At 42.5% G+C, this 18,870-nt stretch overlaps 1 protein-coding gene across 1 annotated transcript in view; it reads left to right on the plus strand.

The window, feature by feature from the left end:
- Grem2 (gremlin 2, DAN family BMP antagonist) overlaps positions 1-18,177 on the plus strand; it is a 98,405-nt gene extending 80,228 nt beyond the window's left edge. The window contains exon 2 of the mRNA XM_059280520.1: positions 14,784-18,177. Within this exon, the coding sequence (XP_059136503.1) occupies positions 14,785-15,291 (507 nt within the window). The 5' untranslated portion in view covers position 14,784 and the 3' untranslated portion in view covers positions 15,292-18,177. The remainder of the gene's footprint in view (positions 1-14,783) is intronic.
- Positions 18,178-18,870: the final 693 nt, after the last annotated feature.

Consider the following 18,870-nt stretch of genomic DNA (forward strand, 5'->3'; position numbering starts at 1 on the left):
GGGGGAGGAGGCTGAAGATCAAGTTCAGCAGCTCCATCCAATAGAACTCATGGTCTCTCGATATGCCACCACTACACTCTGGTACCAACAATACCACCAAATACATTTCTCTTTATGTTCTCTTCTGTTAGGATAATCTGTTTCAGTTTTCTTTTGTTCTCTCTCTCTCTCTCTCTCTCTCTCTCTCTCTCTCTCTCTCTCTCCCTCTCCCTCTCCCTCTATTTCTCCCCCCCCCTCTGTATGTGTGTGATGTGTGCTTGAATGCATAATAATATATATGTGGGTGCATGAACAGTCAGATGTGCATGCATGTAAGTTTGATTGTGTGGAGACCAGAGGTTGATATTAGTTCTCTTCTTTGATCACTCTACTATATTTACAGAGGCAGGGTTTCTTCATCCTACATCTTGTGAATTGGGCTATTCCAGCAAGTTGACTTGCCTCAGGGTTCCCATCTTTGCCTCTCAAGTGCTGGTGTTACTGGAAGGCCATTGTATGTGTTGACTTTTCTGTGGATGCTGGAGATCCAAACTTCAGTCTTCATGCTTGTGTGACAAGCACTGCAGCCACTGAACCATCTCCCTCTCTCTTGTTTGGTTCCTTAATCTTTCCACATAATGGATCTTGTCTTGAAAATGACCTGAACATCATGAAAAAGTGGAGAAAAGGAGAGATGGTGGGAGGCATTGCAGCATCAAATGACTTGGTTCCTGGGCAAGGCTCGGCACATGCGTGAAGGAGGTCCAGTGAGCCAGTTTCTTGGGTTCTAACTAGCTTCGCTGGTAGTCCTCTGGACAGCATGGCACGCAGGCTTCATAAGAAAGGGATACTATGTGAAAGTGCTGGTCTTTATGCCATCTCCCCACCACCAAACACTAAAGAAGTTCTTTGCTTTAAACACAGGCAAACTGCTCGAAGAGTTGTTAGACCTGGGCTTCCATTAATGTTATCCCTGCATGCTTTGCATGCCGGCTCTTTTATTTCTGGTCCTTATTAATGAAGACATAATTAATGAAGTTTACCCTTGCCAGTGGACCAGAGCCCAGACAATTACAGTTTAGATAAACAATCTTGACTGTGATTCAGAGTAGGGCCGCACATTAAAAACGCTAATTCTCAGGTTCTAACTCAGATCCTGAGTGTGAGCATTCCTCTCAGTGTATATACCCAATCTGCATTTCTAGTAAGTTCTCAGGTATGTCTGGTTCATAGCAACATTTAAGGCACACAAGTCTTTATTAAATTTGTATTGCATACCAATAACAAATATTATGAAATTTGCTCTTGAGAAAGACGTGCCAATATTTGTTTGGAAACAATATGTTAGAAAATATTTGATAAGCTTGGCTTAAGGTAGAAGTGGTTCTGTTTGATGTTAACAAGAAACATTCTCTGCAAATACTTCAAAAGTTCAGTGGAAGTCCATTTTGTTTACATTATTTATAATTAGGCTGATCTAAGCAAAGATCTAAACAGAGAGTTATAAAATGCAGAATGGACACCAAACATCATGAGCACATGTGCATTCAGTAAATATTTGCTGCATGAATGGTACACTTAAATTTGCTTTATTTCCCAAATAAAAAGCAAAGGAATGATGCCTTTAACCTCCCAGATTTTTTCCTTCTCAAATATCACTTATAGTCTGGATGTTTGAATACTAGCAAATGTAACATCTGTAATTTCTCAAAAATATTGATCTTCATTCATTTGTTCAATACGCATTCATTGTCCATCTTTTATGTGGTGAGACATATGCTAAATTATAGGGATATGGTAGACTCTATTCTCATGGAGTTTTCTACCAGAGAGAACTAGTAAGTCAGTTATGCTAAGAAAAGGTTGATCACTGGGGAGACAAAAGAAATCTCAGAAAACATGTCAATCAAGGCCATGAACCAGTCTGATATTTGTTTCATTTTGTCTATGAAATTCACTCAGCCTGAATTTTTTCATTATGGTTCAGAGCCTATAAAATGCGAGAAAAAAGAAGAATGTGTATGTGTTTGTGTGCAGGAATATGTTCGTGTTCTTGTGTGTGAACTTAGACTTTTGTGTAGGTGTGAGTACATGTATGTGCATGTGCAAATAGAAGGCAGAAGTCAACGTGGACATTATTTCTCAGGAGCCCTCCACTTTGATTTTGAGACAGGAGTCTCTTATTGGAGCTCACCAATTAGGTTTGACTGGCTGGCCAGAAAGCCGCAGGGATCTGTCTGCCTCGGCCTTCCCAGTGCAGGGATTTTTATAAAAGCATGTGCCATCGTGCCCGGTTTTTGACATGGGTGTGAGCGACTAGACTTGTGTCTTCTTGCTTGTGCAACAACCACTTCACTCATGACACTATCTCCCTAGAACTTAAAGTAATAGTTTTATATGTCCAGAATTACTAATATAGAGAGACAGAAAGTGGGCAACTGATTGCCTGGGGCTGAAGGTGGTGTGCTTTAAATGAGTAAAGAGTATGACATATGAACTATAACCCAATAACATTATGGGGGTGGTAGAGGGTTGGGAGCATATCTAAGTGATAAAATGTATCATACACATGGCCCTGCATTTAATCCTTAGCATCAAAATGAAGAAAGCCACCTTTCAGTTTCCTCGATAGCACACTTACTTAGTTTCTTACACGTTTGAGAGGATATGTTGGAAAGCAGATTAATTCCTCCTTGCCTTCACTCCTTCCCTGCTGCAATCTTTTTATTTATTTGTTCGTTTGTTTTGTTTTTTAGAGACAGGGTTTCTCTATGTAGTCCTGGCTATCCTGGAACTTGCTATGTAGACTAACTTGGCCTTGAACTCAGAGATGGGCCTGCCTCTGCCTCCCCCAAGTTCTGGGATTAAAGGTGTGAGCTGCCACCACCAGGCTCCCTGTTGAAATGTTGCTCCTGCCCACATCTGCCTTGTCTGGAACCCATCCATCAAACTGTACCCAAACCTAACTATCCAGGAAAGTTTTATTTTTCATTAATTAAAGTTGTTCTTTGACAATTTTATGCATGCATATTATGCATTCTAAATTGCTTTCACTCCCATCTCTAATCTCCCTCCCACCCCTATCATACCCAATACTTCCCTAGACACCTCTTTTCTATGTTCATGTCTATGATTTGTTTTGGGGACCCACTAGGTTTAACCAGGGCCCTCTGTGTAAACATATGTTTGGAATTGTCCATTGGAGCTTCCTGGGCTCAGCAGAAAATTCTTCAGATGTTGCCGCACTGAACTTGTGATAGCCTTTGTTCTTCCTGCTTATGCAAGGTCATCCTGCTGGGTTTCCTTTCTACACTGCAATAACAAGATTGTTCGTAGTCAGATTTTTCTTTGGGCTGCCAGCTCAAAATTAATGATGAAAGCTTGGCCCCTAGCTTAGGCTTGTTCCTAACTAGCCTATATATAAAACAGTTTATATTAATCTATATTCTATCACATGGCATTACCTCTCTTCCATCCTGTTTCCTCTCCGTGTCTCCTGGCATCTCCCACTTGCCTTGATTCCTCTTCCTTTTCCTTTCTCTCCCCAGAAATCCCACCTATATCTCCTGCCTAGCTATTGGCCATTCAGTTTTTTATTATACCAGTCACAACAATACACCTTCACACAGTGTACAAATACCCCACAACAGCTGTTTGTCCCATAGATCTACCTACATCCTCACCCAGTTCTCTTCTGCTTTACAGGCAACTCATTCTTCCTGCCCTTATGTAGCCAGACAGAACTATAGCTCCACTTCCTGCTGCCTATCTCAGCCTGGAATTTTCTTTCTTAGTGCATATAGACTTCCTATATGCACTATATGTTCTTCATGGAACAGCTCTTTTCTGATCTCTTACAGTAAACACTCAGCTCCACCTCATAACATCCAACTGGTTGATGTAAATAGATTTTCTTTTCTTGCTTATTCTTGGGTCTATTAAAACACAACTTTCTAAAAATTTCCCTTTCTTTCTCTCCCCATAGGCCCTTGATTCAGGCCAGCAGTTCTGATTTCATGGCTCTTTCAAAAACCCAATCACATCGTTTCCTATTTCCAAGGTTACTGTAACCATGTTCTTGATCCAGGATGCTATTAATTCCCTTTGCATATCAATCCTTGTGGAGGTTCACAGAGCATGGACAATGAATAAATAGGTCAGTTAATGCATACAGCTTTAACAAAAGTGCCACCTACTGAGGACATGTAAATGGAGAGTTATTTTACTCTTAGTATTAATTGCTAATGTGTTTTCAACACTTTTTTCTTCAGTTTTTCCATAGCTCCATCCGCACTGGCATGTTTCAAGTCTCCTGGTTGTCTCTGATTATGTTTGTTTTCTTTGGTCCAGAGCCTTGGATTTGCCCTCCAATTTGTCTGAATTCAGCATCAGTTGTCAATAGCAGCTAACTGGAAGGAGGCAGAGTGCCCGAGAAGTAACACCAACCAAACCAGACTTCTTGTTTCAATTAGATTACTTAATACAGGGTTTTCCAGTTCTCTTCAGACCCATTAGCCAACTAAGTATTTTGAAAGACTGTCAGGGAAGAGAGGTTGCAGAATTTCAGAGACGTGAGAGAATGAATCTGAGAGGAATGGAGCTTCAGCTTTCCCTAACATTTATATATGGATATAAAATTTTTATGAACCAAAGAGATAGAGGGTGACTTATAGTTCTTGCCCAGCATTATTAATGCACTACTCATATTTATGCAATGTAATAATAGACTTCTGTGTGCATTATTGTATGTATGACTCTCCAACATCATTATTTCTAAATATAACCCGTGGCTTTTTAGTTGACATCCAAAATTTGCAGTGAGTGTCATTTAAAGAATATCACAAATTGAGTGTTGCAAACTAAAATCCTTCTTCTTAACACCTTTAAAGGTCTCTAAATACTGTATTTCATGTGTATTATTACATGTTTTTCAAGTACATATAAAATATTCTTTTAAAGAAAATGTTATATTATCTCTTTTTCTCGTTAAATTTGTATTTCACTCTAGCTTTCCTAGTAGGTTTTATACTTGTAAGTCTTAAAAGTAAAAACTTTTTATTATGTTATTGTTTCTGGTGAAAGGAAGTAGATATATAAGCTTTACCTTTTATTCAGTGGCCATAAAGCTTAAAATATTAAAATTTTCCTATGGATTAATTATTTTAGTGAATAACAGGAGTTGATCAAATATCATAAATATGTTATGAACTTAGTAACTAGTTATTAAACCTAGAATTTTGCACTTCAGTGACTTTCCTCTTTACAGAGGAGATGTTTTTGTTCTGTGTGCTTTGTGAATGAATGCTGCTTATTTCTAGAAAATAAAAGGAGACCAAGCAGGATGGAAGCAATCTCTTTCTGTTGTCAATGGGACAGAAGGGAATACTCAAATGGGCAGGAGGAAGAACCTGCTCGTTTCAAAATAGGGACATTTCCTATCCAATATCCTAGGAGAGAAGTAACAAATGGAGCTTGAGGGTTTGCATACTGATCGCTATTTGTCTCCCCATTAATACACACCATCCTCAGCACCTGTAGGGACTGACCAGATACCTGCTTAACAAGAGGTGGCAAGCAGAGTTGCTGGAATCCCTAGAGGAGAGATTGCAAAAACCATGAGGTCAGAGGTCTAAGGAATAAGGAAGAATAGACAGCAGTCTAAAATGGAAGGAAAAAAGAAGCTGCAAAACACTGAGTGCTGAATCACAGGCAGTGGCTTGAAAAATTTTTGAAAGTGTTTGTTTTTAGGTTTGATGGCTAGATACGTACTAACTTACCAGCTGAAGACTGTGTAACAGGTATCATTTCTACCGAAAACTCAACCCAGCCTCAATCTCCTATGTATGGTTTTTAAAGTAACATTAAGAAGCTACATCTGCCAGGGTGTGGTCCATATGCCTGTAAACCTTGCACTTGGGAGGCAAAGGGATCAGAAGTGTAGGGCCAAACTGAACTGCACAGAAGTATCTGAGGCCAGCCTGAGGTACATGAGACCCTGTCTCCAAAAACCAATAAACTACACTTATCAAATAGAGGCAAAATCCAATCACTCAGTCAGTCTTTCATCACACATAAATAAACGTTCCAAACCATTCTCTATAGCCATCATAGATAGCTGTGGAAACAAAGATTAAATATCCTTATTTTACAATTATCTACATTCATATAGGGCAGAAAATATGCATATAGTGGCTGTGTAGTTAGTGCCTGTTGGCTGTAACTAAGCAATTATAAAAACAATGAAGAACACAGGAAACAAAGATGATTTAGGAAACATGAATGATTTCACAATGAAAATAATATTCAAATAACACCCAATGACTCACAGTAACCCTAGGAAAGACATCGGCATAAAAATAATAAAAATAGTAAAGAGAAATAGCTTTACAGATGTTTAGAAATTGAAAGCAACCTTGCATAGGGTTGAACATGTAGTTTTGTGAGTTTCACATATAAAGTAGAAGGTCAAGAGATGCCATTCGATGAGACAAGAAAGGGACAAAGATTCCCGGAGGCCTATGCCAATTGCTGAAGAAGTTGAATTTACGATGGGAAATTTTCAGAGTTAGAATTTTTGTTCTGGTAGGCGTCTGGGAGCTCAATCTGAGAATGGGGAACAGGAGGCAAGTGAGGAGACTACTGTCAAGGTCAGGAGACAAGGACCTGGATCAAAGGGATGGCTAGAGGTGAGACATGGGAGAGTGTTGCCAATGGATTTCATATATGAGAAAATAGGTTCAAATTTCCAGTAAACCAATGTGATTTAAAAATTGAAGACTGATCTTGCAGATATCAAGCATAGGGGCCGGCAGGTAGTAACCAAACCTGCCTGGATTCATGAGCCTATCAATACAATCAGAAATACTGCTGTTGTGTTCTATAATACAGAAATCCGCTACTGCCTTACACGCATACCCTTGAGGGGGATTCCACAGCCTGGGGCATTGTTCCAATCTCATTCTGCTGCTGTGACAAATTTTACCAAAGCAATGAAGGAGAAGAAAGAGTTCATTTCTTATTTAGTCCCAAGCCATAGTCTATGCTTAGGGAATGGTACCCCATAGGGAGTTGGGGCTTCTTATACCAATAATCAAGAAAATGCCTCACAGACACGCCCATAGGAGAACCTGATATTAATCAATGAAGACTGTCTTTTCAAGTGAGTCTATACTGGGTCAAGTTGCCAGTTAATGCTACTAGGACAGCATCAAATCCTTGCATTTAAAAAAAAGGCACTAGTAATTTCTCCTGGCAGGTCTCTTTTCATCTAGGAAAAAAATCCCAGGGGTGTACCACTATCCATGTCAAAACCAATTAACTGAAAAGAGATGGACGAATTCATTGGCTTGGACCAACTGTCCACAACGTGGTAGGTGGAAGGTTTTTGGTGAACTTAGAATCCAATGCCTGAACGTAAGTGTGGTTCTTCTAGGGAGGGAAATTGTAAATTCTGAAGCAGTAAATTAGTAGTCCCAGCTTGCTGGCTTAAAGGAAAATGCTGAGTCGTTCACTGAGATTGGACCAGACAGGACAGCAGCAGATGCTGGGAAATGATTGAAGAGCCACAGGACATACGGGACCTAGGATTCAAGGAGACGCAGAGAGTGCTTGGTGGGCAGTTGGGCGTAGTATCTGAGAATCATGAGCCGAGGGCTGCTGGCTGAAGTCAAAAGCATGGATGAGGAATAAGATGAGATTATGAAAATTAAGTTCTTATGGAGGAACTTCAACCCATTGAGGAAAGCAAAGAAAGAAGGGGAAACAATAGAGAAATGCCAAGAGAAAGTAGATGCATACCCTCATGAACTCTGAAGAAAGTAACAGGGGGGTTCACCTTTATCAAACATGACCATGAACTGTTGTCGTTCCTGAAAACCGTGACGTAGCAAAACCAAGCAGCTGGAAGTAAGAGTGAACTGGCAAGCACCGCTCTGTTTAAAGCGCCATAGACAGGCCTTTCTGGCTTTTATGGATATGTACACAGGAAAGTCTATCCTATGTGCCCAGGGAAAAGCAATCTGGGAAGAGAGTACCATCCTGGCAGGTGGGGAAGACACTGCTGAGCGCAGTCCATGTGCTGTGGCCTGCCTCTTGGGCATCAGCCTAAACGCCTTATCTAAAAAGAAGTTAACAGGGACTGTCCGGTGTCTGGGAGAACAGTAGCACTGGCTACAAAAGCCTTCTCAGATGGCACTACACTTCCTTTCAAATGAAACTCACGGGGACCTCTTGGAGAGTGACTTGATGTCAGCTCTACTCTCCTCCTCAATACCGTGGTCTAGTGATAATTAACACCGTTTTATCTAAGGAAATCTGGAGGAAACCAGCAGTGAGCCATGTTGGGTCATGTGTTGGCAGATCAAGGTCCAGAAATCTACGATCCTTCCCATTCTGATGCATGGGTCCTAAACAGAAGCCACTCCTGTCTATACATGCCACAGCTGCCACAGAGCTCTCTCCTCCATTCCCTTATGGAATATAACAGTTTGCTGCCATATTGCCTTGGGGTTCTATCCTGAATATATCCTAGCACTTGCCTCAGAGATTAAGATCTTTGATTACATTGATACCTTTGATATCCATAAGTCAAAAATACATAACCATACATCGTATTTTCTTTGGTTGAAAAAATATTTTTTAAAAGCATGATATAATTTTTCCTGGGATGAGATGATGGACAGTTCAGCCCGGACAATGTCACTTGGAAAAGTAAATTAATCCATTTGGATTTCAAAGTCCTGTATCATGTGGGATGCCTTGATATTTCTGCTTTGAAATTGCTAGCCACTGCCGAGTCTTTTCATGACACTTTAGAGATTTATAGTTAGGACTTCTGAATTTGCCTCTCACAATATTTCAACTCCTCCGGCTTCAAGCAAATTGCAGTCACTCTTTTGTAGCCAGAGGACCACTGCGCTTGAACTTGATGTGCCTTATAATCAGAGACATGCAAATTAACAGGAAGATATCCTTTCACATTTGTTTCTTCAGACAGGCAAAAGTTGCGTGTGGTAACACCAAGTGTTTGCAAGTACATGCAGCAGCAGGGACCCACATTTTACCCCGGGGAAAGAATGCTGGCATCAGCACTTGGAAAGCAACCCATGGAAGCTAGTCCAGTTCAAGCTGAGCACAACCTGTGACCCAGCATTTGCCCCATGTCTCCTGTAAAAATCTGCAACTGGTAGGCATAAATAAACAGATATTAAAAGTGTTCTGTGTAGCACTATCGGCTACAGAGGACAAGCAGAAGTGCATTCTCTCAGTTAGATGAAAGGATATGATTCATTTTAATAGTCAGCAGAGGGATGAACAGATGTCTGCAAGTACCCACGGGTGTAAAATCTCAAGCATGTAATTCTGAAATGGAAAGTAGAGGGTGACGTTATTTAAGTAAAGAAGTATTATACACTCTCAAAAACCACTCATGCGTACAACATAAGCTAAAACACAAGCAGTGAATGGTAAGATGCATACAGAGGGCAGAATGCTGGTCATCTCAGTGAGGACATTCAGAAGGAGTTACTGGAGGGATCTGTAAGGTTGTCTCTCTATATGCTCATATTATTTTTTTTTCAAAATTGAGACTGTAAAATAAAGATGAGAAATGGCAATACTGTTTTCATCTTGGTGATTGTCACATAGGGTTTATTGTCTTTTCTATCTCTCTCTATAAAATATTAAACAGTTAGAAATTTTGAAAGAAGGCCACTTTGTGTGGCCAAGGAACGTAACACAAAGAAGATAACAGCTAAATTGGATAGGTGGGGTTTGAGGCAGACCTCTGCTAAGCTTTTCTGTAAGAGGCCACATAATGACTATTCTTTGACATTGTGGGCATCATGGTCACTGCCTCCAGGACTCATTCTGCCCTTACAATTCAAATGCAGCCATAGTTGAAAGATAAATGAGAGGGTGTGCCATGTTCCAACACAAGCTTCTTTACAAAACAGAGCCTTGGGTTTGGTTTGGCCCCATGGGCCATAGTTTGCCTCAGTTTAGAGTTGTCAGGGGGAGATAAGCTGTTTCAGCAACAAGCAACCCCAAGCAAAGGGTGATCTTGGAGACCAAGGAAATCTGAATGGGTCTCTAGAGAGTTAGACAAGGAGCTAAACATTACCTTCCCAGTATAAGACTCAAAATTACAGATGAAGTACCTTTGGTTGTTGAAGCTGTGGCTATAGAAAACCTATAAACAACAATCTCTGGTGATTAACATGGTTGGGGGTTTGGGTTTGCCTTGTTTTGCTTGGTTTGAGGCTGCCTCATGGGGGTAGTGGAGAAGTCTGTCTCAGATGCTTTCCTTCATCCTTCCTGGGTGTTCTGGAATTCTTTGGATACAGAAAATGTTCTGGCCTCATTCTGTTCTCGACTCCTACACAATCCAGTTCAGCCTTGCCCTGATGTCTAAAATCCAGCAAGGTCAGTCTGAGAGTGAAGTGCCCACTTCACTGCTGGGGCTCATCTGCATATACCCAGCGACTCAGCACTGCTCTACCTTTTTCTAGAAATCAGAAGTTTCCTGTCGTAGAGCCTGTCTTCAGTCTTGCCCCTTCTATGAAGAGCTGATAGAAAGGACTTGTTATTCTTTGGCTGCCTAGGTGGTTGGCTGCTCTGGCTTCAAAGGTCAGGCCCAAGGGCGTTCACTTAGGGGAAATACTTCCACTACCAAGCTCTCTTTTTATACAGTCTCCTTTGGCCAACCTAGTCTGCTTAGGCCATCAGCATTTATAGTCCTGGCACGCTTTGCAAATTGACAACATTGTCAGGCCAGAAGGATGGTTAATAAAACCAACAGGAGTTATTTATGAGTTTCTTCTGATACAAGCCAAACACAAGATGTGAGAGTCAAATGAAGTATCCTTGTGCTGTCATTACTGGCAATCTTAGCAGCATTCCTGAGAGGTGGTTATATGCCAGGCATTTCTCTGAATAGAAAAGGGGTTCAGACAGCACGGAAATGCTAAATGTAGGTCCCTGTTGGCCCCCTGACATGTGTGTGGGATGGATGATAAACTGAAGACAGAGATGTGCACCTTCTCTCCTCCTGTGACCCTTACAGGAGCAAGGGCCAGCAGAGTAGGTGTCAGGGGCAGCAGTTGGCTCAGCTGCCCCTAAAGTAATAAGGACACCTCCCAGGAGTCATTGTAGCCAAAGAGGTAAGCAGCTGGCTTACCTGTTCAGGCACTGGGATGCCAAGTCCTTGGCCAGCTTCTTATTGCTACATGTGAAGGAGAAATGAGATATATGACAGAGAGAGATAGAGATAGAGAGAGAGAAGAGAGAGAGAGAGAGAGAGAGAGAGAGAGAGAGAGAGAGAGAGAGAGAGAGAGAGAGAGAGAATGGAGAGGAGCGCCAGACTTGGCTCCGGTTGTTCAGATTTCATCAGTATCTTTCCCTTTCCTAAAAATTGGAAGTTTGCTTTACTTCCTCAGTTCTTGGGAGACACAGCTTCCAGGGGTGGATGCCAGATGTTTGCATGCGCTTTTAAAGTGTTCAAAGAACGCCTGTTACTAATCACCACGTCGAATATTGTTCACACGAAGAGTTTCTGCCCCAAATCGATCTGAGCATGTTTTAGCTCTCTTCTCCCTGACAACAGTGAGAAGCCGCTGAAGGAGAAAGCATGCACTTTGAGCCTACCAAGAGTCCACCATAAGCCGTTGTCAGAGCTAGGAGCAGAGGACGGGGCTGATCATAAATCTTTCCTGGCTGAGATTTGAAAACTTTTGGTTTTGTTTACTCAGAATGTTAATAAGTTTGGAAATTATTAAAATAGAACCCAAAGACTCTCCTTTTAAGAGGCTATTGAGATCACAAATCACTCCACAGATACAATAAGCTGAGCAAATCCAAGTCTCAACTCTTGCCATGGGGCTGCTGGAAGTGTGGCCGGATTCACATAACACTTCATGTGTGGAACCAAGGAGGCGTGAGAAGAGCCCTTAAAAGAAGCTTGGACTTAAAATTTTAATAATTGTGGTGTACAAATGTTTTTGTAACAGGAAAAAGCAAATCCTTTTCTCCCCTCTCTTGGTTCTTCAATGTTCCTTCCTGTTGGTCAATGTCATCCACACTCTCTAACATATTACCCAGTGTTTCTGGTAACATCACCACCAGGACACATTCTTTTTGGATTTTTCTTCCCTACCTTATCTTTTGAGAATGGATCTCACTGAACCTGGGGCTCAGTGATTAGCTAGATTGGCTACCCAGTAGGCCCTGGTTCCTCCTTTCTCTGCCCTCTAGCCTGGAATCACAGGTGTATGCCTCTATGCCAAGATTTTCTTTACACCTTTTCTGTGGATCTAACCCCAAGTCTTCATGCTTTCACAGGAAGCACCTTCTCCACAAAGACATCTTCTCAGCCTGTCCTTTCCAGATTTTGAGATACTCCTCTGCCCTAGACTTCGAATGACCTGGACTCTTCCTGCTTCATCTCCAAGCACAATAGGTGCATTTCCCTCATACTTTCACATCCTCTGTGACCATGGGTCTCATCATTAGTTAGTTTTCTTTTACTGAAACAAAGTACTTGAGATAATGTAAAAGGAAGAAAGGTCTGCTTTGGCTCACAGTTTGGAAGGTTTAACTCCATAGATGAGTCCATGGAGAAGTGGTAGATCAAAGGAAGGGTGTGTGGCAGAGAGAGCTGTTCACTTTATTGCAGCCCAGAAATGAAAGAGAGAGAGAAGGCAGTTGTTGTAGTGGGGTGGCTGGTCTCTGGTGGTGACATATTGCCCTGGCTATTGTCATTTGTGTCTTACACTTACATTGAGGCATCTGGATTTGGAGTGATTATAGGTCTAGGTGCCAATTTCTGGATTTGTCTTTATTGGGTGGGTGTTTTCTTCCTTAGTTTCTGTTTCCTCTTTGGTCTTCTGGATCCCAGGACCTGAGGTGAAGTAGAGAGTCTCTGTCCCCATTGGGGGCTGGACTTCTGATGTCTTGGATGACCTCTGGTCCAGCAGGGGGTTGATGCACAAGTTTGGAGCTGAAGTTCTGGCTATGTCTGTGTGTGGCCTCTGAAGGAGCTGAGGGTCCTGCGGGTTCAGATGTTGGTCTGTAGTTTGCATTGGACTAACCCAGGCCCCTCTGCATATATCTGACAGTCATGTAGCTTGATCTTCTTGTGGGACTCCTCACAGCTGTTCCTGACTCTTTTGCTGGTTTGGGGGTCCCTATTCCTCATACTGGGTTGCCTTGCCCAGCCTTAATACAAGGCGAGGTGCTTAGTCTTACTACAACTTGACATGCCATGTTTTGTCGCTATCCATGGGAGGACTGCCCTTTTCTGAATAGAAATGGAGGAAGAGTGGATGGGGAGGGGGAGGCAGTAGGGAAGAGAGGGGAAGGGACTAGGCGGAGAGGAGGGAGGGGAAACTACATCAGGATGTAAAATAAATAAATTAATTAAAGAGAGAGAAAGCGAGGAAGAAGAGGAGGAGGAGACAGACACTGGTCCCACACTCTCTTTCAAGGGCATATCCACAATTACTTAAAATGCTTCCTACCAGGTTTTACCTCTTAAAGGATCCACCACATGCAAACTTTGGGGCACTCACAGGGAATCTGAGGGATGTCTGACCACACAACTGTAACAGGAAAATACTGGTATTGACAGAGCTTCTGATAGTGTTTACGCTAGGATCAGTTCTCCAGGAACACTTGATGACAGAAGGAGTCATCTTTGGAATGTTGTACCAAGTCACTTGTCACTTAGACCTGGACTAGTAACGGTGATACACACTGTGATTTAGCATAGGCATTTTAACAGAACTGTATAAGAGAGAGATAGCTACACTCATGGAAGCCTCGATGACAGAGCTGGGATGCCTAGATTCCAATGCTTCCCATACAGGCTTTGTGATTTTGGCAAGTTGCATAGCCTTTCCAAGCCTGTTTCCTCATCCATGAAATTGGGAAAGCAGTCATACCTACTTAATGCAACTCTGGTTATTAATTACATTTACACATGAAAGGAAACAGAAATTATTCTGATATATCTTGAGAACCAATAAATTGTAGTTATTCTAATGCTAAATGACTGTATGAGCTTAGAATTTAAAGAACGCAATCTGGGATCAAGGGCTCAAAAATCTGTGGACCTCAGTTTAGTTCATTATAAAGTAGGGAATCGACAGTAGGTAAAGTCTAAGACTATTTCAAGACTCAAATGAGCTGTAAAGAGGCTCAAAGGGCAAGCAGTAAAGGCAGCATTAACCCACACTGTGCTCACCCATAGAGTAAATGCTGGGTTCTGTTATTGCTGCTAACGTACCTTGGCTTTGGGCTATGGCAACACTACTGGTTTTAATTTTTCTGCAATCATTCAACTTACTGCTGTATCAATGACCTTTTTCTTGTTGTGACAAGATACCCAACTTAGCCATCTCTTAAAGCAGGAAGGGTTTATTTTGGCTTACATTGTAAGAAGGGATGTGGCCTGCCTCTACAGTGAAGGGATGGTTGTAGGAACACAAGTAATGCTCTTCAGCAGTGAGGGAGGAAAGAGCAGACAGGAAGTAGCAACGGCTATCCCCCAGGGACTCACTCCATCACTGAAGCCTTACCAGTTGGGACCTAAGTGTTCAAACATCATAAGCTATGAGGGATGTTTCCCATTCAAACCACATCACATGTACTTGCTGTTGGGTACTGTGTATCATAGTCACAGTTGCCTCCTGTGGTACTTAACAGTCATGTCAGACTTCAATATCTCTGAGAGTCCAGCCATAAACACTAAGAGGAAAGATGGATGGTCACTAGATAACCCTTCTCAACCAACTGTTTTCTCTTGGCAGGATGTTCTGGAAGCTCTCACTGACCTTGCTGCTAGTGGCTATGCTGGTAAAGGTAGCTGAAGCCCGAAAGAACCGGCCTGCGGGCGCCATCCCCTCACCGTACAAGGATGGCAGCAGCAACAACTCGGAGAGATGGCATCACCAGATCAAGGAGGTGCTGGCCTCCAGCCAGGAGGCCCTCGTGGTCACCGAGCGCAAGTACCTCAAGAGTGACTGGTGCAAGACGCAGCCTCTGCGGCAGACCGTGAGCGAGGAGGGATGCCGCAGCCGCACCATCCTCAACCGCTTCTGCTATGGCCAGTGCAACTCCTTCTACATCCCGCGGCACGTGAAGAAGGAGGAAGACTCCTTCCAATCCTGCGCCTTCTGCAAGCCCCAGCGTGTCACCTCGGTCATCGTGGAGCTTGACTGCCCCGGGCTCGACCCACCTTTCCGAATCAAGAAAATCCAGAAAGTGAAGCACTGTCGGTGCATGTCCGTGAATCTGAGTGACTCTGACAAGCAGTGAACTCACCAGGGCAAGATGCAGCTCAACCCTGAGCATCCTTGCCCCTGGGTCACACCACCGCCACTTCTGTTGAGCTCACTCACACTCTGCCTGGTGTCCCTGTCAGCAGCAAATGCATCTCTTAGGGCTAACAGTGTCCTTGTCACAAATGTGGACCGCAAGTCGACATGTCCCAGATCCACCCCGGGCCACACTCATGTTTCCAAATCCAGGCTGTGGATCGGGCGCAGAAGATGTTGGAAAACACTCTCAGAAACTAGACAGGACTTTTCAGGTGATGCACTGTCAATCCGGGATTGACGTTTCCACCATGTGGAAAAGCCAGCCTTTCCCTGGCCACATCTTACACTCCAGCTCGACCCTTCCTGGTGAAGAATGCACCACTCTTCTGTCGCAAACTTCTGTTGGCCACCAGACCTCTGTGGTGTGGGCATTCATTCTTCTGATCTGGGAGCTGCCGGGCTCTATGGCTGTTGTGATGCCGATATGGGCAGCATCCATAAAGGAGATGCTCACCCTTAAGGGGGTCTCCAAACAAACCTGATACCTACAAGGACAAGGCAAGCTAAGTGGATCAGGAAATGACTTCCCTAGGAACTGTACTCCGCAGGCCAGACGCTCCACACCCCTAGACACCACCTCTTTTCTTGCTCCTCATAGGCCCCATCTGTGGACTCAAGATGAACTCTGGTGCACACGCCATTAGCCTGTCACCACACAAAAGGTCTCTGTATTAATGTCAGTTTTATAATTGATCCATTGTGTAAAAAGCTGTTAAAAGTATTATCGACCTATTCATGTATCAACTCACGTGTTTGGACTTTGGCTTTGCAGCACCATTCTGAATAGAGAGTAGAGCAGGGAGTGATCTATAGAAAAGGTATTTTACTGAGAAATACCGCCAGGACAGCCATTCACTGCCACATACCTTTTATCAGATTGAACAGGGAGGAGGGACATGTCGTGATTTTACTTTGAATATGATATCACCAAAGACACTAAAGCATTGCAGCATAGTGTAGAAATTGGATTGGGACAGATGGTGTATACAGAGGAGTCATTGGGAAGTGGTAATGCTTGATACACACATGTGAAATGAGACCTGGTATTGCCTTCACTGCCATAACACTAAGCAAAAATATTTTCTACTAAAAGCCATTTAAGAATATATGGAATTGAGACACGTTGTGGCACAGGCAGAAATAAGAGGTAAATATAGATGGTAGTAATGTAGTTAAACTCAGAAAATAGCTTCCTTTCCAAAGAATAGACTTCTAAAAATATCAAGAAACCTAGGTCACCTTTCAACTTTGTGATGAGTTGTTGAAGTCTCTGTAGTGTGGTCTTTTGATGTGAGGACATTAATTTGTTTTCTTCCAAAATTACACTCAAGTTCAATCGCTTTGTGCAATGGTCCCTGTGAATGACGTGTATGGAATCTGACAAATGTGAATGAGAAGAAGCCGTTGGCGGGAATCAGAATATGAATATTCTTTAGTAGGTAATTTCTAAGTGCACGCTCTTGCCCAGGAGTGGGTTTCCTGGTGTGAGAGAGACTGTCCATAAGCTGCTCTGAGACTCAGGCTTCCGGACACCTAATAGTGGTGCTGGTTCTCCAGCGTGCCACCTAGAAAAGAGGATTGGGGTGAGCTGGGGTTGGGAAGGGGTGTCAGTGACTCTCTTGCCTGCGTTGCAGTGCAAGTTTTCTGGTTTATTTACTTCTGCGACCCAGTAAACCCTGAGCACAGATCGTGTGGTTCTGAAGGGGAGATTAGCTTCAGAAATGGTCGTGCACAGCCTGGAATCAGGAGAGAGAAAGAAGAAGAGTGGAGAAAATGCAGAAGGCTGGAACACCTGGGATGAAGGCAGAACGTGAAGAGGGTGGCCAAGGTCAGAGCTGCAATTTCACGTTTAGTAGAAAACCTCAAGCTAGAGCCAGGGCAGAATACGCAGCAGAGAAGCTGTGAAGTACATCTGAGTGTCCTTAATGGAGGATGATGAAGTATAGCAAGAGGGTAGAGGAGGAGAGTCTCACACCCAGCTGCAAGGCCAACCCACATCATTTTATTAACAGGATCCACACAAGCAGAGGAAGAGTTAAGCTAGCAACCCACAAAGTATACACGTTAGCACTCTTTTTGGTCCCAGTCATGGGTGTACCCATGAAAACAATATGATACGCTGTGGTCTGAGGCTACTTCTTGGGTTTTTGTTTGTATAATGTTTACCTTTGAGTGGCTCAAATTGTATTTAAATTTTGTCTTGTTTATAAATGAAGAAAAGCTATAAGTATAATGTAATTATTTTATAGGTATACTATTAAGTTATAGAACAAATAAAGATACTCTAGGATTATATGTGATCCTGGTGTCATGTGCCATAAAAGCTGAATTCTGCACTTGTATCCTTGGGTAGCGAAGGATCTTTCTTGGTGCACTCAGAGTGCATTTATCCAGCCTCTGGGAGTTCACCCCTGGCCCATGTCACAAACTGTCCTTGGGGGCTTAGGATCTTCTCAGAGAATCAAAAACAAGCATTGAACAAGCAGAATTGGTGGGGATGGCTCTTGGTCCCAGTCTATAGGAGCTTCTAGCCTTTTCCAAATCACCCACCAGCTGAACACAGAATGTACTCACAGTGTTCCCGGAATAAGAAATGTTGAATGAGAACACTCTGAGAAACTGCTGCACAGAAGTCCACTGTAAGTCTTGTCTCTCTTGTAGCCAGTGCACCAAACTTATGTCTTACATAAGCCTGAAACTGTGTTGAGTTTTGCTTAGTTTTACGTTGACTTTCCACGGATTTCAACGTTTCTTAATTTAAACACGTCTCAGTTTCACAGTGTTGTCATTTTCCTGCAAGTTGAATTATCTGCCGTTTAAGAAATGCAATGATCAATAAAACATAAAAATCTTCATAAAATTGCATATGTGTGATTTACTTTATAGGCTTTTAATGATTTAAATTTGACGTGACAATAATTCATCTCAGTTTATCAAACAAGAATATTCCACTTTGATCTGTGACATTACAAGTGACTTGTTTCTAGAGTTGGCTGGCTGATTTTTAGGTTGTAAAGTCAATGAAAATGAACTACTGTTACTGCGTGAACAACTCAGAGTGTAAGTCAGACTAGAAACTTTACTTAGTGATTGATTGATCTATTGCCATTGATTATTGTTTGCATGGGAGGTAATGATCAGATCTGATCATAAATGATGTAACTAAAGCTTGTTGATCCTCAGCCTATCCTCTGAATCTTCCTTAAAGCCACCTCTACCCCACCCCACCCCTTCTTACCAGCTCCATGGCTACAGCTTCTCAAACACAGCAGGCAATCCAGTCATGTGACCAAAGATGAACTATAGGAAATCTCACAGTCTAGAATGTGTGGCAAAACAAACACACACACAAACAAACAAACCAGAGACTCCATTTCTTCATCATTCTTTAAATCCTGAGATTTCCCCCCATCAGTCCATCTTCTTTCATCATCCATTCTGTAAGGCTGTCTCATATTTGATGTTTATGTGTAGTATCAAGAGAATTTACAGGATGGAAGAGGAAAGTATGTCTCTT

The sequence above is a fragment of the Peromyscus eremicus genome, chromosome 15, assembly GCF_949786415.1.
Source record: "Peromyscus eremicus chromosome 15, PerEre_H2_v1, whole genome shotgun sequence".
In the NCBI taxonomy this organism is placed as follows: Eukaryota; Metazoa; Chordata; class Mammalia; order Rodentia; family Cricetidae; genus Peromyscus; species Peromyscus eremicus.